At 53.9% G+C, this 21,659-nt stretch overlaps 1 protein-coding gene across 1 annotated transcript in view; it reads left to right on the top strand.

The window, feature by feature from the left end:
- Nucleotides 1-21,659, top strand: part of KLHL29 (kelch like family member 29) — a 355,223-nt gene that overhangs the window by 267,289 nt on the left and 66,275 nt on the right. The window contains exons 4-5 of the mRNA XM_006167658.3: nt 16,441-16,582; nt 20,211-20,723. Of these exons, the coding sequence (XP_006167720.1) occupies nt 16,441-16,582; nt 20,211-20,723 (655 nt within the window). The remainder of the gene's footprint in view (nt 1-16,440; nt 16,583-20,210; nt 20,724-21,659) is intronic.

Genomic DNA, 21,659 nt, shown 5'->3' with positions numbered 1-21,659 from the left:
CTTCTTCCTGGTCGTCTGTGTCGTCTTCCTGGTCGTCTGGCGATTATGGGCCCGAGATCGTGCTTATATGCACATTGGTGGGCCGTGATTGGTTGAATGAAGGATAGCAAAAGGTAGGTTATGATTGGTTGCTTTGTGGACCAATCATGAGGTATCCGGATATGCAAATCTGAGGGATTCTAAGCTCACCGATTTGCTATGTGAAGTGGCCAATCAGAGTGTGGTGTCGAAGGCGAGGTTTTAGAAGGGGAGCCAGTTGTGGCCTTTGTCATTGTTTGCTCTCTGAGCCTAAGATGGCAATAGTAAGAGACTCATGGAAATGGCCTCCGCAGACTCGCTGGTGCACAGCCTCCCACAGTCTGGCCGAGGCACTGTGCTAGGCCCTGAAAACAGGCGATCTCCACCCATCACTGAAAAGAGCCTTTTGAAGGAGTTACAATGCCTGCTTTAAGATGAAGAAGAGAAGCAGGAGCTCAGAGAGGTGAAGTGACCCATGCAAAGTCACAAAGCCAGTGAGCAGTGGAGCAGGCCTCAACCACAGACCTTCCGCCTACCAGGCCAGAGCTCTGATTGTTAGGAAGAGGGAACAACTCCACGAGACCTGAGGTGCTGTCAGCTGAGCAATGTGTGTGGCCATCCAGGCTGACTGGGTTTTACCAAAGTTTTTGAGCCCTGTTCATGCGCTTGGACCCTTGATCTAGAGCTTCTCCTGAGAAACCACATAACCTGTGCTCAACTTATGGCACCAGGTAGGGTGGGGAACTCACTCCACTTACTATGATGTTTGGGAACGAGCAAAGGAAACTTCTCGTGTCTGCATATTTAAGCGCTTTTATTAAGTGGAACAAGCTATTTCTGAACACGAGAGTGGCCAACAGCCTTAGAGGAAATTAAAATGAACCATGACAATGGAAAATTGCACAGGGGCACGGCGGATTCTCCGGAGATAAATACAACAAGCCTTTCAACAGCATTCGGGTTTTTTTTTGAAAGAGTAGAGATCATGGAGATTATGTTGTGAGGGGAAAAAAAAGAAGGCAAACCATCAGAAAATTAGAGCTCAGGCTGGTAGGATGACCAGCCAGCATGCTAATCAGATCTGTGGGTGTCTCTCTCCATTAAGCACCCCCCTGGGGTCTGGCAGGCAAGGTGAAGCCAGAGAAACAATGGAAGGGTAGATGCCACTCGATCCAGCCAGCCTGTGTGAACACCTGCATGCATGCTGTGTCGGTCCTAGGGACCGAATGGAACCCTTTCAATTAGACGGTGAAGCCCTAACCTTCGTTGTGATGGTCCTAGAGATGGGATCTTTGAGAGACAGAAGAAAGCAAGGAGGTGCTGTCTGTAAGCCAGGGAGAGAGCCCTCACCGGAACCCAGCCATGCTCACACGCTGATCCCAGACGCATCCGCCTCCAGAACTGGGAGAAATACAAGTCTGTTGTTTGAGTCACCCAGTCTGTGTCTTTTGTTCTAGTGGCTGAGCTGACTGATACTGTGGGGAGCAGAGGTGGATACGAGACTGTGACCTCAAAGAACTCTCGGGCCCTGAGGGGTTATACGCAGGACCATTGGAAGGTGTCGTAGAAACCAGTCCTTATAATTAGGAGTAGGAAACTCCTTTAGCCTGTGCATGCCCCCAGGCCAGAGGCTATGCATCGTTGCACCCTAGCCCAGGGTCGCCTCTCTGTAAGTGTGGTGGGTGGGTGGATAGACGGTGGTCCGACTGCAATGAACCCCAGTGCAGAGCAAGTGGGACCACAGTAGCCAGGCAGCACCACACTTGTAGAGAGGCCCTCCCTTAGGAAGAAAAGGATGCCTTCTCCCAGGCCGCGTGGGCCCTGCTGAAGAAGGGGAGTCATTAGAGGATATTTGCTGGGACCCCTGTCCCTGACCCAGTGATCCACAGAAAGCTGCCACAGCTGGCATGTTCCACATGCCATCACCTAGCCATCATGGGTACACCAGGCCCAGACTCCAAGGGCTGGTATGGAGTGGCCTCCTCGTCCTCTTGAAGAGCAGGGCCTAAGCCTCATAGTGCCCTGGTCACCCCCATCCGCTGTACACAATGTAGTGACATGCAGGTGCCCACCGTGGCTTTCTGGTGGAAGAGAAGTCTCTCTACCCCGAGAAGGCCTGCTTCCCTGCACTCCTGCCCCTTCCACCACCTGCAAAGGACTTCCCCCATTCCCAAAGTCTGAGAAGATGGCCTGGTGCCAAGTGATGCCATCGCCTTCATACATAAAAATCACTTAAACCACCTCAATTTTAAATCAGAGGAGCTGAGCTGGACCGTGGCCAAAGGGAACACGTCTCCCTCAGGACCCTGCGTGGCCGCCCATTGCTCTCATTTCAGAGAACCTGAGCAAGCAGAAAGCAGAGAGTGAGCGCTGGGAAGCTAGAGACATGTCAACTGAGTGCCTTACTGTGTGCTTCTGGAATATTCCACTGCAGAGGCTCCAAGCCCTACAGTGCGTCCGAATCTAGGCTCTGGTCGTGAGACTTACACTCAGGCGCTGACTTGCTTCAGTGAGCCTTGAAGTCTTCGCGGTAAAACTGTTTTAGCTCCTTCGTCTGTGCAGCCCGCCTGGGAAGCCGCCTCCTGAGGATGTTTGTGCTGCGTTGTTTGTTTCTTTGTCCTGCCTGTCCCTGGGTGTGACGCTGCCACAGTCCTCTCTCTTGTTAGGTCTCTAATGACGTTGTCAAAGACGTCCGTGTCAGGATCATGTTGCTGGGTGTTAGTCGCGCTCTCTGTCACTGCGCTCTCAGAGAGTCAGTACCAGGTGGGTCACACGGCAGAGGGCTTCACGGCCTTCCCCTTCCCTGGTGAATCTGTCTGTAATCAATAAACAAGGAGAGCCTGTCAAGGGCAGTGATGAGAAAGGTGCATCTCAGGGTCTGTTTATTTCTTCCATAAAGAAACAGGGGCCTCACGCCATGATCCATCTCAGTCTCAGCCAACTGGTTGTCACAGGCCAGCTCCACGGCCTGTGGTTAAGGGCAGTGGATCCCACAGGGCTGACCACGGCTCAAATCCCATCCCTGGAGCCTTGTGTGTGCGTGTGTGCCCCAAATCCCAATGGAATGGAGAAATGGAGGTGCGACCACGACCCACTGGGGGCAGTGAGGTGCTTTCTCCATCTCCTTCTCTGTCTCTGTGTCTCTCTGTGGTGATGAGTGTGTATACCATCTGGCAATTTAAAAAGAAAAAAAAAAAAAAGGGTACTTGTGCCATAATCCACCCCAGTTCCAGCCAGCTCAGGGAGATTCCCGATGCAAACCCGGGACCTTTCTCACAAAGGTCTTGGTGCTTTGCTGCTGCACCACCACCTGGGCCTCCTCTCAGGTGCTTTAATGTGCGTGTTAGGAGTTTGCTAAAGAGGGAGTTGTAGACAGCTGAATAACTCAGGCTTGGGGTGCTTTCTGGCTCTGACTGGGTCCTGCACTTAACGAGGCCTTGGTTAATCCCAGGATGCCCTATGGGAGGGGCTCGGAAGGGCTTGACGGGCAGAGGTACCAGGCAGCCCCTGGCTTGTCTGTTCTGAAGAGCCTGCTGCTTCTCCTGGGGTAGTTAGGAGCCGTCTCTAGGAAAGCCCAGGAGCCTGGCTCACAATTAACTCTAGGCATTCAGAGTCTAGGTGCTGAGGGCCAGGCCCAGTCAGCAGACGGCTCAGTAAGGGGACCCACGTGTCCCTGCACACCCACTCTTCGCTTCCCTGTTCAGAGAATTGCTTCTCACCAGACTTGCTGAGAATTTCAAATCTGAACATAACAAAAACTCCCAGAAACCGGCGTCGTCTGCTGCGTGTGTGAGTCAGAAGCTGACCCTGGGGAGTTCGAGGGGTGGTCCCAGAGTCACTGCCTGCAGGGCCGGTATTGGGGAGATGTCCCATCAAAGGCTAGAGCAGGGGCCGCCTTGCCGTGCCTACCTACCCGCCCACTTTAGGGACAAGAATGAAGACAGCTCAGAAGGGAGCTGCGTTGTCACCAATGGAGGTGACCAGGAACAGGCAGGGTGGCGGGGCCTCTGAGCGGGAGGGGCAGGTTACAAGAAACAGGCTGTCGGGGGGGAGCCGGAGGGCTGATTGAAGGGGGATGAAAGGCCCAGCCTGCTCTGCGAGCAGGTGCCCCTCGCCCTCCTGGCCTCCTCCGCATCCCGGCTGTCTGGCGGACCACCGCTCCCTCACTTCACAGGCGTCTGCTGAGGGCCAGGCCTGCCCTGCACCTTTCAGCAGAATGAAAGGGAAACTGGTATCAGAGGGGAGCGGAGGCGCAGGAAAGGGCCTCTTTCTTTTCAAAGACTTTTGCTTGTGATGGGCTTTTTTTTCCTAGGTGATCTTATTTCAAAGCCCCTTTGAAAATTTTGTGGGTTTTGTAATGGATGAAAAGTTACTTGGAAATGGGACTAAGAAGTTTTTGGTTGAAAGTTGTTAGAGAAAAGTTGAAAGCTTTGAGTTGTAAGGTTCTGCCAGATTTATCGTTTCTTTTGTTCGCAAGGCCCCTCCATCAGGGGGGGCTAGAGGAAGGGGCTAGGGACCTGGACAGTGCACCCGAGAGCCCGGTGCGAAGAGCCCCATCGTGATCGCTTTGCGTTTGCAGGGGAGGCCGCCTGGGCTGCCCTTTCGGCAGAAGTGTCTCCACGGCACAGGCTTTGATGTTGGAACGGGGAAAAGCCAATCTACTTGCAGGGTACTATAGAAAAGCTGTTTCTATCAGAGACAATGGCTGCTGCACAGGTATTTAAGTCGGAAAGAGAATTAGGAAAGAAGCTAGGGCCCAAGCTGGCCTGAACGAAGGAGAAGGGGGCGAGCGTGAGCCCTGGGGGATCCACCCCATGAGAAGTGAGAAGGGAGACCATGAACGGTGTGAGGAAGGTGCCGCCTCAGGAGGGCTTAGGTGAAGAACCAGGAAAAGCATTGTTCCAGAAACAGGGGAGGGGCCTTCAGGGAGGAAGACAGGAAGAGAGGACCGGAAAGGCTACTGGGTTGGCAGTAGGGGGGAGTGTTCATTTACAGGGACAGTGTCCCCAATGTGCAGGCAGGGAACAGTTAGGGAGAGGGACTGAGGGCAAGAAAGAGCAATACCACGTGTTCTGAATCCCAGGGAGCGGGTCAGCGCTGGAAGAAGAGGGAGGCTGGTGGATTCTGGGATGACAGATGAAGTGGCCAAAGATTTCTTTCCAGTCCCCTAGAAATGAGAAATGGAAAATTATTTGTTGACGATAACATGTATGGTGATATCCTTGATTAAGCCAATATACAATGTGTTCTGGGATGGAAAATCGTATTTTGTATGCTGTGATGATGAACAGTAAATGAAAGTAAAATAAATAAATTGATTTTTTTAAAAAAAGAGAATAAAAAGTCAAGACATAGGTGGAAAGAAAAAAAAAAAAAGAAAGAAAAGCTAAAGAGTGGGATGTGGGGAGGGTAGCTAGTGAATGGATCCCATATGGTCACCTGCATGGTTTGAGTCCCAGACACCGTCACTTGAGAAATATGTTGGATGCATGTGCCTGTGTGCCCAAAACCCAGAGAGGAAAATGGAAGAGAAGGGATTATGGCATGGCCATCCCCTCAGAGGGATGCTTTATCACTTTCCCTGGGTGTGCAAGTCTCTGACAGTGCACACACCCTCTAGCAAATTTAAAAGAGAAGAAAAGTCAAAGGGGAGGAGTTGATGGGAGAGAAGAAGTGGGTGCGGAAGGCAGCAGGGACAGGAGGGTGAGCCCTGCAGTGGGAGAGAAGAAGTGGGTGCGGAAGGCAGCAGCAGGGACAGGAGGGTGAGCCCTGCAGGGTGGGGCTGCTCTGGAGTGGAGAGGGGAGCAGGCCTGGCAGGAGACTGGGAGCTGGCCCAGACCACGTGGCAGGAGTGGGCACTCAGCAGCGGTAGCCTCGGGTCCAGAGGGTCTGAGGGAGTGGGAGAGATGACAGAAACCCAGGTGATGCCGCGCCACAGCCCCTAGAGCTAAGACGGTCGGAGCAGAGGCCTGGTTGGTACTGTGGGGAGTGAAGAATGTGGCCAGGCCCTTGCAGGTGTGGGGAGGGCTCAAAGTGCCACCCTGACAGGGAAGTGTGGGTGCAGGCTTTACATGGCTAAGCCCCTTTATGGGGCTGTCAGCCACAGCAGGGGCAGGTTGGAGAGCGGTGGCCTGGAAACATGCTTGCCTTCCCAGAGCACACTGAAGGTCTTGGGATAGAGCAGACCTGGGTTCGAGTTCCGAGTTCGGCAGCCATGCTATACTATTAGCGAACATCTCCCAGCCTTACTGTCCCCACCTGTACAGTGACAGTAAGACGCAGGATGGTGGCCAGCCAGGCAGCCCTGTCGCCTCTGCGCCTGGCCTCTGCTCATGGCTTGGGTCTGCATAGTGATCCAGGGAGAGAGAGCATGGGAAGTAGTTGGAGGTTCCAACTTAAAGTATTTGCGGATGGCTGCAGGGCTGGCACAGAGCCTCAGGCCACAGAGCAAGGTGAGCGCCCGACCACTGCCCAGCAGGGGCCCAGCAGTTACACCATCCACTGCAGCACACCTCGGCCCCACTGGGCTCCTGGCGGGATCATTTACCCTCCAAAGACATCATCATACTCCTTAATATGATTGGAATCTGAATATATATTTAAAATGACAAGATTGAAATTAAAATTTAAATAAAGAATTACTTTTCTGTAAGTTGCTCCGAAAGCAGTAATTTAGCAGCAAATTGATAGAGAAAGGTAAGCACTGGTCCTTTAAACCATCGTGTGGTTTCCGGCATGCGAGCCAGAAGTGTCTCAATTTAACACATCATTGGTTAGTATTATTAGAAATTTCATCAGGCTCCGCAGCACATTACGGCAGGGCTCTGAAGGGGAGGCTGAGGGCGCCGGCCTGGGGCCCCGGGGCAGAAAGGGCAGCCTCATTAATGAGGGCAGGAGGGGCTTGAGAGACCCTGCCCTGGCCCCAAGTGGGGATTTAACAGCGATTATCCCCTTGTTTGTAGTTCCGTAGCAATTGCAGAATGAGGACTGAGAGACTCTTGAATGTCATCTGCTCTTCCTAGAGGCCACAGATTTACAGCTTTGGTGTCTGTCAGCATATCCTCTGACCCTTTGAAACCTAGGCTCAGAACAGGAATCCCTGAACGTGGCCTCACTAAGGAGCTGGCTCCTGAGAGCCACATAAGCAAGACCCAAGAATCTGTCCTGATCAGGGCCTTACAAGCAGCTTTGACCCCTAAGCCCCCAGCCTGAGTCGAGGAATTTGAATGTAAGAAGGGTCATTGCTCTCGGAGTGAGGTCCAGAGACTACCTCCATCAGCACACTTTGGGGTCCCCTACCCCATACCTACTACATCAAAACCTCTGGGGTGGAGTCCAGAAAGTTCTATTTGTTAGATTTTTTTTTAATTTCCTTATTCATGAGAGATCACATGCACACGCACAGAGGAGAGGCGCACTCTCCACAGAGTCTGCTCACATGAAGATCCCCTTCTCTCCAGTCCTCAGCCCCCCGGATCCTGGGCACTCAGGCACGTGCCTGGTGTGGTTCAGGCCGACTGAGCCAGGGATTCAAACACAGTCACTGCGTGGGATCAAGCACCAGCCCAACCTCCATTCTTTTTTCTTTCTTTCTTTTTTTTTTTTTTGAAAGTTGTTTGTTTGTTTGTTTGTTTTTGCTATAGGGTACATGCGCTCACCAGAAAGAGACAGAAAGCAAGAAATCACCCCCCAGAGGGGATGGCCATGCCACAATCCCTTCTCCTCCATTCTCCTCTCGGGATCTTGGGCACGCACACACACACACATGTCCGGCATGAGTTTAAGTCACCAAGACCAGTTCTTGAAGTGCGGTCGCCTACATGGGAGTCCAGCAACATAGCCATACTCCAACTGCTGGTCCCCCAACCTCCATTCTTAACAAGCTCCCAGGTGCTTCTCATGTGCTCCCACATTGGAGAGCCCTACGGTAATGGTGGTTGAACATCCTGGCTGTATTGTCTTGGCATAGTACTCTCACTGATAGCCTGCCAGTCCCAGAAAGCCTAGCAGTCTGGGTTATAACCCATGAACTGTCATCTAAAAAACCTCTAAAGATCTCTTCCCCAAACCTGAACTTCTACCATTTGGACATCATTCCTTTAAAGTGAGAATCACCTTCCTGGGGATTCCACTTGTGGTTAGAGGCCCCCTGGGAGGCCCACATGCTCTGTAACCAACACCTCAATCGGAATATATTTACCAAAAACTGGCCTCTGTCATTCCTCACAATTGTAGACCCTAAATGCCTAGCAGGGGGAGGGATGCTACAGGATGTGAATTTTCCACTCTTGCCAGGGAATGGCCTGCCCAGCCGTACTCAGTCCTGGAGCTGGCAGCAGCTATGAAATGACTGCCCAGGGCAACCCAGGGCCTACAGGTTCTAGGTGACTGAGCAATGCCCTATCCCGCTAGGAGCCATGTGAGCCCATGCTCCTGCTATACTCAGATCACTGGGATTGACAACTCTCCGGAGTAAGCAGAAGGAAATGACAGCTTCACCAGTGATGCTGGGTGAAGGCTGACAGCACTTCCACCACTCATGGGCTTCCAAATCCATGGACTTCTACTTCCAACCTTGACAGAAGGTGAACATGGAGCTCGCCTGGCCTCTTCAACTTGCCCAACTTCCACTCTGCAATCTCACCCCAGTGTGTTTGAGTCACAGGTTACCTGCCTGTGCCTTAGCTGCAAGGGAAGCTGACAGAACAGGTTTTCTGGCCTCTACCTCTAGAAAGGAGGATGTTCAAAAGATGCAGAGAAGTTCAAAAACATGCTGAAAGTCCACAACAGGGCCCAGGCCATGTGGAAACCCCTCACTGCTAGGACCTTCAGAAGCCAGAGCTGGGGGTGGGTATGGGAATGGGCATGCTGAAGCTTGTCCTTCCCAAACTAGGTGGTATTTCAGGGAGTCCTGAGATAAAAACAAGGCTGCAGATCAGGTTCAGGGTGCGGTAAGCTCCAGATTACCCACTGGCATTGTCCTCCCTGTGGCTTCTCAGTTTTTCATCCAAGGCCACTTCCCACCCACCACCCAGCTGGGGTATGCTTAGGGAGAGGCAGCACTAACTTTAGTTTTAGCATTTATGTAATTACAGTCCCTACTATATTTACGCTGCCCCCAATCCACTGCAGAACACAAAAGGATATACATAATCTGTGGATTTATATGTTAAGAGCAACACATGAGTGGCTTTTCGATCTTCTGCTATTTTGCAGTGTACATAGTAGAATGTATATGCCCCACCTTTTTTTTTTTCTTTTTTAGTGGATTTAAACCACAATACTTTATAATGTCTCAAATTGTGCGCAGGAACTGAGAGAGCTTGGCTGGACAATCTCGCTGCTCCCATGGTCACTTGATGATGTTCAGCTGACAGCTGGTCTTGTCTGGAGGGTCCAAGAGACCAACACAGAAACATCAAGCTCTCTTAAAAGGACAGGCCCAGGATCGGCATAGTGTCACATCTGCCATATACTGTCAAAATAGTTGCAGGATGGGGCCAGACAGTGGTGCAGTGGTGGGGCACAACACTCTTGGGGGCAATCCCATGTGAGAGAGTCCGAGGGCCTCCCTGAGTATGTCGGCCATGGTCTGAGACTGGCTGAGGGCTAGAGGTAGATCGCAGAAGAAATAAATAAATAGTCACAGTCCTGCTGTCAGTCCCCTGACTGGAAGCACAGTGCCGTGCTGAAGGCCCAACCCACGCAAGTCTAGGTCCCCTGTGGTTTACGAGTCTGCAGTTTTCTTCTATCAACATGTAGCTTTGAATCTCCCTCCACGTTCCCCCGTCTAGTCTCCTCTTTGCATTTCATTTTCTATTGTACTATTTCCTTTCTGTGGCACCGTCTGTCAGCTGGATCCCACATGGATGACTATATAATTCTAGTTCCAGATGCAATGCCTTTAGAAAAACACCCCCAGGTGTGTATGTGTGTCCCAAATCCCGAGAGGGGAGAGAAATGAAGCAGAAGGAATTGCAGTGTGACCATCCTCCATGGGAGGTGCTTTCTTTCTCTCTCTCTCTCTCTCTCTCTCTCTCTCTCTGACTAGCAAGCACAAATGCCCTCTGGCTAAAAAAGAAAAGAAAAAAGAAATAGAGGTTTATTTGACTCACAAGTCCGATGACTTGAAAGTCAAAAGGCACAAGGCTGAAATCAGGCAAGCCTACAGCATGGCTAACAGAAGCAGAGAGACTGGCAAGTGCATGTAGAGAGAGCCTGCATCCCTCTCTTTTACAACAATGTGCTCTCACTTACACCTTCTCAGGAGAGGTAGAACTCATTAAGCCTCTCACAAGACAGCATTAGTCCATTCACAAGGCCTCAGCCTCTATAATCCAGGGAGGTGCTTTCTTTCTCTCTCTCTCTCTCTCTCTCTCTCTCTCTGACTAGCAAGCACAAATGCCCTCTGGCTAAAAAAGAAAAGAAAAAAGAAATAGAGGTTTATTTGACTCACAAGTCCGATGACTTGAAAGTCAAAAGGCACAAGGCTGAAATCAGGCAAGCCTACAGCATGGCTAACAGAAGCAGAGAGACTGGCAAGTGCATGTAGAGAGAGCCTGCATCCCTCTCTTTTACAACAATGTGCTCTCACTTACACCTTCTCAGGAGAGGTAGAACTCATTAAGCCTCTCACAAGACAGCATTAGTCCATTCACAAGGCCTCAGCCTCTATAATCCACTCACCACCTACTAAGACCAGATTCTGAACCATGAACCTTTGGGGGACAAACCATAATTCAAACCATAGTACCATCCCTCCAGTAACAGGTGCAAGTAAGACAGCACCACAGTTCTATTCTCTGTGTCACTCTGCAAGCCTATGTCACCTTCATAGGTCCCTGACACTGGTGTCCCATATGCTAGTTATAGATTCCTCTTGGGCAGGGACTTAACTATCACTGAGCCTTAGTGCCTGGCAGTGCTCCTGACCCAGAGTAAGCATGGAAGCAAACCAAGACAGACATGGATAGGGCCGTGGGCTCCCTGGTGAGGAGCGAGGGGCTCACAGGGCTCACACTCAGCAGAGCAGCCCCCAGCCCTATTTCCCCTCATAGTGATGGAACATCAAGGCTACAGGTTCTGACTGGGGAGGTAGAATCATTGGCAGGAGAGGGGCATGGGTGGTGGTATCATCATGCCCCATTGGAGACCCAGGAGGCCCCAGGAGAGGACTCTGGAGCCAGACTTTTTCTGACATAACAGAGTTGGAAATATGCTAGTTCCAGTGGGATCTGGGTTTTTTTTTTGTTTGTTTTTTTTTGTTTGTTTGGTTTTGGTTTTTTTGTTTGTTTTGGGTTTTTTTTGAGAGGTTTTTGCTATAGGGCACAGGCACTCGCCAGACAGAGAGACAGAAAGTGAGAAATCTCCCCCCAGGGAGGATGGCCACGCCGCAATCCCTTCTCCTCCGTTCTCCGCTTAGGATCTTGGGCACGCACACACACATGCCCAGCGTGAGTTTTAAGCCACTGGGTCCAGGATGCAAACTGCGGTTGACTACGTGGGAGTCCAGCGACATAGCCATTATGCTAACTGCTGGTCCCCCCTGTGGGATATGTTGAGGGTGACTCTGGCCCAGTTCTTCCGCCTTACTGGATCATGCCTGGCAATTCCAGCTCATCTCAAAGCTTCCCCTGACCTGCAGGCTCTATTGATTCACATGCCCCCCTTGTACGAACAGTGGAGGATCCTGTGTTCTGGTACTCTGGATGGCTCCCCACTCAGCCCCACGGAGGCAGGAGTCTCCCCGTGGTATTGCACACTCACACACCAGGCACCCCTGTGGTCCTCAGTGGGCTGGTCAGCCAGGCCTCTGGGCAGCCTTCCACAGCATCCAGGGCAAAGATGTGGGGTTCTAGAACTCAAGGCCCTACAGTCTGGAAACCTCTCCCCAGCGAGGGAAAGATTCTGTACCATGACTCTTCTGCTACTCAATCACTCTGTCCTCCTGAAGCCACTCCACACGCTCCGCCAGGTGCAGAAGCAGCAGTGGCAGACGCTCCTCCTGTTGGCCAGCCATAGCTCAGAGGACCTGCCCTCACTGGCTCCTTCCCTGGGCCTGTTCACCAGGCCCGGACCTGCTGTCCAGATGCCATGCTGGGTCCCTGTCCTCATAGGGCGCTAGGACAGGGTCAGAACCAAGGCACTGGGGACAGAGTGCAGGGCACTAATTGTGTATGTGCAGGGAACACTGTGTGTGTGTGTGCAGAGAACACTATGTGTGCAGGGGACACTGTGCAAGGAGCACTGTGTGTGTAGGAAATACTGAGTGTGCAGAGAACACTGTGTGTGTGTGCAGGGAACACTGTATGTCCAGGAAATACTGAGTGTGCAGGGAACACTGTGTGTGCAGAGAACATTGTGCAAGGAGCACTGTGTGTGCAGGAAATACTGAGTGTGCAGAAAAAACTGTGTGTGTGTGTGTGTGCAGGGAACACTGAGTGTGCAGGGAACACTATGTAGGGAACACCGTGTGTGTGTGTGCAGGAACACTGTGTGTGCAGGGAACACTGAGTGTGCAGGGAACACTATGTAGGGAACACCGTGTGTGTGTACAGGGGACACTGTGTGTGTGCAGGGGACACTGTGTGTGCAGGGAACACTGTGTCTGTAGGAAACGCTGTGTGTGCAGGGGATACTGATGGTGTGTGTGCAGGGATCAGAGGAAAGAACAAGCCAGGCCTGCGAGGACCTAGGGGAGCCTGCGTCCCTGTCATCTTTCAAATCTCCGTGACCACCCAGGATGCTGCAACCTGAATGACACCTGGGCAAAGACAAAAAGGGGCTCCCTCCGGCCAGACACAAAGGTTGGCCTCCCTGGGCAGTGGCCGGCTCATGCATGCACCACCCGTTCCAGGAGAGTTCGAGTGCCTCCACCTCCCTGGACAGACGTCAGCCCCCTTGCCCCCTCCCACCACCAGGCATCTTTGCTGTGCACAGCCGCAGTCTGCACACGTCCCCTGAGTGGAGCTGGGCCCTCAGAGCGGCCCTGTGAGCCATGTGGAACCGCTGCCTCCGAGCTAGCAGAGCACAGCCCACGTGCTCGGAGGCTGCTGTGGGGTGAAGGATCCCAGCACTCCACAACCAGCAAGCGCCTCCAGCCCATGCTACTGCCTGCCACGAGCTTTGGCCATAAAGGGCCTGGGTCTTTAGTGTTCTTCAGTCACTGAAAGAAGCAGGATACTGTCACCACCATAAAAATGTGACCTTTGAAAATTTACAAGAGCTCAGGGTTTAAAAAGCCGCTGCGTTAATGATGCATCCTATTAGCATCTTATTAAAGGGAAGCAGAGAGAAGCCTGCTCAGGCCTGATGATGGGCAGATAGGGCCACTCTGTGGGCCGGGCTGGGCAGGGGAGGCCCTTTTCCCTCTGTCTCTGCCACGTGCTGTCACGTCACAGGAGCAGAAGCCCTTGCCAGGAAGGCTGGGGAAAGGCCAGAGGTGTCTATGCTGAGGTTCCAGGCAGCAGCAGTGGAAAGGGGTGAGGAGAGGCTGGTCCTGCCCTGCCTTCCTTCCCCCGGTCTGAGTTAAGTTTTCTGGTTGCTTTTGTGGCATTCTTGCATTGGTAGCCCCTGGCAAGAAGGCAGGGATCTCGAAGAGGCCTAGCACTGCAGTTAGGTGAGGCCTGAGCCTGCAGGGATCCAGACCATGGGAGGACAGGATTAGGAGCTGGGTTCAGACCTGGAGCCACCAGCCTCCAGAACCTGGGGGGCCACGCAGGTGTACTCTGGGGCTGGGGCTCTTCCCAGGAGGAGGGACCTCCATCCAGGCGGTGCATCACCTGCCCAGGAACCCAGGCACCTCGGCAAAGGGCACACTCCGATGTCCAGACATTTTTCTGGAGAGAGTAAAGAAAGGAATGTTCATTTTATTATTCTAATTAAATAAATGAAATTCCTCAACTGCAAGTTGCTTGGAGCTTCAGATGCTGCCAGCACCAAGTGGAATATGAGTAGCCTTATTTATCTTTCCTAAAGAAAAAAAAAAACAAGACTGTTTCCTTCTCACAGCTGAACTGCTTTCTTGCACAGAAGGAATCGCTTGTAGTGTTCCTGAAGGACACAGCCCAGGGCAGCCTGCACTGGCCCAGTTACTCTCCGCCTGCAGCTCCCACCGCCTCTGCTCCCCGGAGCCATCCTGCCTCTGTCTGGAGTGTGACCTGTTCACACTGTGGGTGCGTCTGAGTTCTCCGCTCCGCTGGAGCGGCCGCTTGAGGGCAGGGTGGAGCCTGTCATCCATCTCCCAGGCCTCAGGCAGCCAGTGCCTGACCCAGACGGGAGCCCCAGTACTTGGCGGAATAAACAAACAGCTAAGGAAGAATGGAGCAAGTGGGAGCCCGAGCGCAGAGTGCTGGGCGAGGGTGCAGTTTTTCAAATTCAGAGACTCTCCCAACATTAGGCAGAACCTCGGAACTCCTGAAGCTTGAGGGCTTAGACCTGATGACCCAAACTCAAGAAGGAGACCCCGAACTCCTCTCTTGGCAGCAGTAGTTAGGCCAGGTCACATTTGCAGAACCCTCCCCTCCCCTGTCATGTGCCCAGGCTGGAGCATGGGTGCTGACTCAGCAGCAGTCCGCCGGAGGAGGACTCTGGAAACTTAAACAGCCTTTGGCCTAGGAGCCCTCCAGAATCTGGGCGGCAGAGAGGGGCTGCAGCGCCCCCTCCTGGTAGGAGAGGTTTCTGTGTTGCCCCAGGAACGGGCTGAGCGCTGGGAGGAAGCTGGGTCCTCAGCATGCAAACCTTGCCCCCAGACAGGATCCTGAATGGGACATGGCGCAGGCTCCTGCCCTCTCCAGTGTCTCAGAGTCCAGAGGAAGCGATCTCTGTGCCTCTAAGCCTACCAGGACCCACGAGCTTGGAAATACCGAGGGGTTGCACCGTGGGGCCGCCTTTGCCCTCAGACAGGGCATGTGCTGGTCGCTGTCTGTCTGGAGCCCGCTGGGAAAGCTGGCCGTTGTAAGACTCCTAGTGAGCACGGCTAAATCCCCAACCAGCCCCCCTCCCAGCTCCTGTCCGCCCCACAGACAGAAACCGGGAAGCAGGCAGGGGCCTCTGATAAGGAAGCTTGTCCGTTGAATTGTTCTTTCCTCCCGAGATTGCTCTGTTCACAGAAGGAACGCATCTGAAATGCAGGCCCGAGATGAAGTGCAGCCTAATGCAATTAGCTCTGCGCAGCCCACCAGCCCACGCTCCTAATGGGGTGCAGCGGGCTCCTCCCAGCAGGCCCGCTGCAGCCTGCTTGCATCATCTGCATTATGCATGCATCCAAGCCCCAGGGAGCCGTGCCATCTCCCCACCACAGGGCCTGCTCTGGGGCCCAGCAAGGTCAGGGTCCATCAACCGAGAGTGGCCTTCTGTGACTGTCCCTGGAGGGCAGCCCTTTCTGCCCCTCATCCCACCTCACCCTTCCCCTCAGGCGCCACCTTCCTGAGACTCCTGTCCACTCATTTCCCGCCTCTCCTACACATTTTTAGGATCTTTCTGGGTTTTGGTTTTTATCTATTTTAAATAATGGCGTTAGTAGAAATCTGGCAGATACAGGAAAGTGTAGACGAGAGAATGAACTTTACCCATAATCCCCTTCCCCAGTGATAACTTCCCGGCTAACACTTTGGTCATCTCTCTCCTACACAGTTGGTTTGACAGGGACATTTATGTAGAGAGGGTACACGTGTGTCATTTTGTGGCTAGCTTTTCTCATTAAATGTGATAGTGTAAGCACTTCGCCACCTCCTGGTTCTTGCTTGACATGGTTTTAATGACTTTATGATATTCCAGGAGACCAGTGCTGTCTGAATGTTTGTTTTCACATTTTATTTTCTCATTAATCTAAAAATCTGAATCAGAGCATGAGGCCGCCTTCTTCCTGCACTGAGAAGCCTAGGGCCCCCACCCTCCTGGCAATGAGATCTGAGCTCAAGGCCCCGGGCCCCAGCCTGCCCCACCTTCTCTGTGGGACCTTTGGGCCTCAGAGGGAGCAGGATGGGGACTGTGTAAGGACCTCACCTGCCACCTCCTGGTGACACTTTGGAAAGCCTACTTCACAGATGTCAAAGGGCTGGGCACATGGCTGCCCCGAGGCTGGGCGGGTCGGCAGCTGGACATGGTGGCACTTGTGTCATATATTGATGATCTTAGGGCTGGGCTGTGGCGGGGGAACACTATAACACAGGTTGTAGCAGAGTTGACAGCTCACGTGGAGTGGTGGCCACAGAGGGTGCCCAGGGGCACTGGGTTGAGTGTCCCTGAGGGCCAGAGCCTTGTAGAGGCAACAGCTGCTGCTACTCTGCCCAGTACTCACAATTCCCCAGTGAGCAGGTCCCTGCCTTTAGCCCCGAGACTCCATGGATGAAGTTCTGGGGAGGGTTCCCAGGGCTACCCCCTGGCCAGGTTCTACTCACCCTCCTGATCTGCTTCCTGCAGGCTCCTGGCATCTCCAAAGCGGACAGTCAGTCCCAGGGACTCGCGACCAGCATCCGGTGGGGGCAGACGCCCATCAATCAATCCACACCCTGGGACACTGATGAGCCGCCCTCCAAACAGATGAGGGAGAGCGACAACCCAGGTGAGTACCTCAGCGGCGGACAGAGGTCCCTTCGCCTCAGCTAGGAGGGGTGTAAAGGCCTCCTGGGTAACCCAGGACTCCTCCAGAGCAGGGCCTGAGCCTCAGACTCGTGGAAGCCCAGACCTCAGGCTGCGGGGCTGGGGCACTACATGTGAGTCCTGTGTGGTAGCTGTCTCTTCCCCTTTCTGCCGTTCCAGAAAGTGCTTTGGAGAGTGAGAGTGACTTAGAATGAGCTCAGGGCCATTTTGCATAATCATTCTCAAACCTCAGGACTCCGGTCCCTAACAGATTCCTCAAGTAGCTCTTTCCAGTGAGGTTTTGCCCACTGAGGCCGGATGAGAGGGCTGTATGAGAACCGGTGCTCTTCCCCAGGGCCTGGGAGTTCACTACCTCCCTCAGCACCCCAGACCCTCTCTGGGTAGCTTAGACCATAGCGAGCACATCCCTCTTACCTCCCTGTATTCCCAGAGTGCCCCTCAGGATACACAGAACACGCTGCTTGGCCTCCACACTACAGCCCTGCAGGTATCTAGAGACCCTCCTGACCCGAGTCTTCTCAGGATAAGCACCCCGAGCCTGTTAGCCATGCCCTAGAGGTCATGCATTCCAGCCCTTTTCCTTTCCGGGGACTTGCTTCATGCTCTGCACCATTCTTGACACGCGGGGCCTAGAACCCGACATGGAGAGCCCACAAGTGGTCCGACAAGCACCTCCTTCCTTCACCTCTGCTTTGATCATTGCAGTCAGAGGTCACATCTCCTCAGCTGGTAGCCACATCCTGAGCTGTCCCATGGTAAAACCCCAAAGCGGTCCCGATACTTACTGCTACCCTGTCCCTCCCTCACAGTTGGGCGTCAGTGCTGGCTTTGAGGACCCACGAGCAAGGCCTCATGGATATCGCCCCGTACGGCGCTCGGGCTCTCATCTGAGCCTTTGCTGCATTGTCCCTAACCCTCCTGCTATTCCGTCCTCTGCAGCCCTGGCGTGATGCCCTCCATCATGCATGTTGCACGTGACCACAGACCCCCTTTGAGTCTCTAGCACCCGGGACCTCTCTCCCTGCGCTAGGTGCACCAGCTCCTTGGCACTCACCTGTCTCTTCCATGGCATCATCAGTGCCCCGCCAGCACACTCTGAAGTGCTGATTCCCTTCTCCAGGCTCCCTGTTCATTCTGCAGAGAACTAAGCTCAGACACCCGGCTGGCTCATAATGATACCACTTCCAGCTTGGGGACAGTCCCCCCTCGTGCCATTCTAGGACCTGGTACTACTTCACCCACATGTATTGGCTTCCGGTTTTCTCCAGCCTCTCTTGTTATCAAAATCATAAATACGTGCTGTACCTCGATTGGCTTAGTCTGTGTGTCACTTCAAGGTTTGCAACAATGTTGGTGTTATTCTGGTGATTCAGGAAAGGCCTGTTCCTAAAGTCACACAGCAAGGAAGGGATCAGGCTCGAACCATGATCTGTCCAACTCCCGAGCCTTGCCTTTCCCCCCAGTTGTGTGGCCCCGTGGTAGCATAGTCGTGGCCATCTTGGCTCTTACCCTGCCTTGCTGTTTTACTTCTGAAAGGGAGCTCCCGGCCCCACCCTCTAGCCTCTGGGGCAGTTGGTACTGAGTGGCCTTTAGCCCCCACTCTCCTTCCTCAGCCTCCCCATCCTCAGGCCACACTGGGCGCCCCAGAGGAATCCCAAATGCCAAGGTAGCATTTGGGTAACGGAGACCTAGACCCAGACCCCTTCAGCCAGAGGTGACCCAGGCTGCAATGGCAGCTCAGTTCAGGAAGCCCTGGGTCTGCTCTCTTCCGGCATAGCCGGCCTTACCTTTATAGCCAATCTTACAAGATGTGTCTGAACCCACTTGTTCAGCCAAAACTTCTGCAAGGGTCAAAGTGGGTCCTCTTGTTTCCCCCCCGTATGGGCCGTGCTGGGGTCACCCAGAACAAGGCCATGGAGAGCAGCTCTACCAGCCTTTCCACCCTGCCCAGCCCGGTCTCCCTCTTTCTGGAGGACCCACCTGAGGGCTCAGCACACACCCACTGCTCTACACCCACCCAGCTTCCTCCTTGCCTCCCTCGAGGATGATTCTCCAGAAAGAAGAGAAACACCACCAGTTACACAACGTTCGCCCCCCCATGCCCGACACTGCTGGTTTCGCTTGATTTTCACACAGACATTATCCTCGCTCGGTTCTTCCCAGCAGTCCTGCGAGGAAGGTGTTGCTAGTGCCATTTCATGGCTGAGAAGAATGAGGCTCAGGTCAGCAACTTGCAGGGGTCCTTAGCAAGCAAATGGGAGAGCTGAGGTTTGAACCCAGGTCTAGTGCCATTCTAGGCCCTGGTACTACTTCACCCACATGTATTGGCTTCCGGTTTTCTCCAGCCTCTCTTGTTATCAAAATCATAAATACGTGCTGTACCTCGATTGGCTTAGTCTGTGTGTCACTTCAAGGTTTGCAACAATGTTGGTGTTATTCTGGTGATTCAGGAAAGGCCTGTTCCTAAAGTCACACAGCAAGGAAGGGATCAGGCTCGAACCATGATCTGTCCAACTCCCGAGCCTTGCCTTTCCCCCCAGTTGTGTGGCCCCGTGGTAGCATAGTCGTGGCCATCTTGGCTCTTACCCTGCCTTGCTGTTTTACTTCTGAAAGGGAGCTCCCGGCCCCACCCTCTAGCCTCTGGGGCAGTTGGTACTGAGTGGCCTTTAGCCCCCACTCTCCTTCCTCAGCCTCCCCATCCTCAGGCCACACTGGGCGCCCCAGAGGAATCCCAAATGCCAAGGTAGCATTTGGGTAACGGAGACCTAGACCCAGACCCCTTCAGCCAGAGGTGACCCAGGCTGCAATGGCAGCTCAGTTCAGGAAGCCCTGGGTCTGCTCTCTTCCGGCATAGCCGGCCTTACCTTTATAGCCAATCTTACAAGATGTGTCTGAACCCACTTGTTCAGCCAAAACTTCTGCAAGGGTCAAAGTGGGTCCTCTTGTTTCCCCCCCGTATGGGCCGTGCTGGGGTCACCCAGAACAAGGCCATGGAGAGCAGCTCTACCAGCCTTTCCACCCTGCCCAGCCCGGTCTCCCTCTTTCTGGAGGACCCACCTGAGGGCTCAGCACACACCCACTGCTCTACACCCACCCAGCTTCCTCCTTGCCTCCCTCGAGGATGATTCTCCAGAAAGAAGAGAAACACCACCAGTTACACAACGTTCGCCCCCCCATGCCCGACACTGCTGGTTTCGCTTGATTTTCACACAGACATTATCCTCGCTCGGTTCTTCCCAGCAGTCCTGCGAGGAAGGTGTTGCTAGTGCCATTTCATGGCTGAGAAGAATGAGGCTCAGGTCAGCAACTTGCAGGGGTCCTTAGCAAGCAAATGGGACAGCTGAGGTTTGAACCCAGGTCTATTGGAAGGTCTCAGCTGCTTCTTTTTTCCTGCTTTGTTGCCTCTGAGCTCTCCCAGGCAGACCTTGCTTCCTCCTCCGAGCCCCAGGGTCACTCATTCACGTGCCCCTAAAGCGCTTATCTCAGGCTGCCGGAATCGCAGATTCCTAGTCTGCCCAGAGCCTGGGGCAGTTAGGATTTGTTGAGTGAGTATGTAACCACAGATGACGCTTCTTCTATCTCCCTTGCAGGCACAGGGCCATGGGTGACCACGGTGGCCGCCGGGAGCCAGCCCGCCCTGATCGCACACTCCTATGGAGTGGCCCAGCCTCCCACCTTCAGCCCAGCTGTGAACGTCCAGGCCCCGGTCATTGGGGTGACCCCCTCACTGCCCCCCCACGTGGGGCCCCAGCTCCCGCTGATGCCGGGCCACTACTCGCTCCCACAGCCGCCCTCTCAGCCGCTGAGCAGCGTGGTGGTCAACATGCCTGCCCAGGCCCTCTACGCCAGCCCTCAGCCCCTGGCCGTGTCCACACTGCCCGGCGTGGGGCAGGTGGCTCGCCCAGGACCCACCGCTGTGGGCAACGGTCACATGGCAGGGCCCCTGCTGCCTCCACCGCCGCCAGCCCAGCCGTCTGCCACTCTCCCCAGCGGTGCCCCTGCCACCAATGGGCCCCCCACCGCCGACTCGGCCCACGGGCTGCAGATGCTGCGGACCATTGGCGTGGGGAAGTATGAGTTCACCGACCCGGGGCACCCCAAAGGTAAGTCCTGCTGCCCACATGCCTCCCTGTGTGCCTGCGTCCCCACGTGGTCACTGCGACACAGCGAGGCAGGAGTGTGCTCACAGCAGCTCCTTCACTGGCCTCACCCAGCCCAGAGGTGACACTGGGGCCTCCTCCGGTCCAAAACCACCTGGCCTTAGACCAGGGAGGTAGAGGCCTGGACAGAGTGGAGGTGAGGGGAGGGTCTGTGCATGGCTGAGAAGAGGGAAACAGGAGGAGGAAGGATGGGAGAGCCTGCGAAGTCCAGAACCCTTCCCCTCCAGTTCAAGCCCTGGGCCATTCTCACCTCTGTCCCCCACGGCCAGGCCAAGGTGCGGAAGGAGCAGAAATCATGTTTCCTCTTAGGGCTTCACAGAACGGTCCCATTTCCCACCCAAGAGGATATTAGGGACATGAACTGTCTGTGTCCCTCCTGGGGAAAGCATCCTCTGTCAGATGAGAATAGCACCCATGGCATTTAGTCAGGCCCAGGAGATGTTCCCCGGTCATCCTAAGCCACTTGAATTTTTCTTTTCAAGGACCCCAAGGTGGCTCTGTGACACTCTGGGAAAGATTCCCTCTGGCCTCAGCCTCCGTATCCCCTTTCCCTAAACCCTAAGGTAGTTTTCATTCCCAGAGCTCAAAGGTAGATCCCTGAGAACAGAACTTCAGGAAAAGAGTACACCATGAATGTGGTCCTAGGCCTTAGCCTTGGGGTTAGGTCAAAGTGCATGCACACAGACCACACTCTTGTTCTGTAGGATATGTCCAGGCTAGACTGAAGGAGACGGAAAGTCAGGGCTGTAGAGGTGAGCTTGCAGGGTTCCTCTGCCCTAGATCTGCTCCAGGCAGGCAGAGCCCCTGCTCCTACCAAGTGCAGAGGGAGAGCAACGGGGCCTCGACCAGCTGCAGGCAGCTCTGGGGACAGGAGGTGGC

This window comes from Tupaia chinensis, unplaced genomic scaffold (genome assembly GCF_000334495.1).
Source record: "Tupaia chinensis unplaced genomic scaffold, TupChi_1.0 Scaffold144952_1, whole genome shotgun sequence".
Lineage (NCBI taxonomy): Eukaryota > Metazoa > Chordata > Mammalia > Scandentia > Tupaiidae > Tupaia > Tupaia belangeri.
The sequence above is the reverse complement of the archived record's forward strand: the minus strand, read 5'-3'. Positions and strand labels throughout refer to the sequence as shown.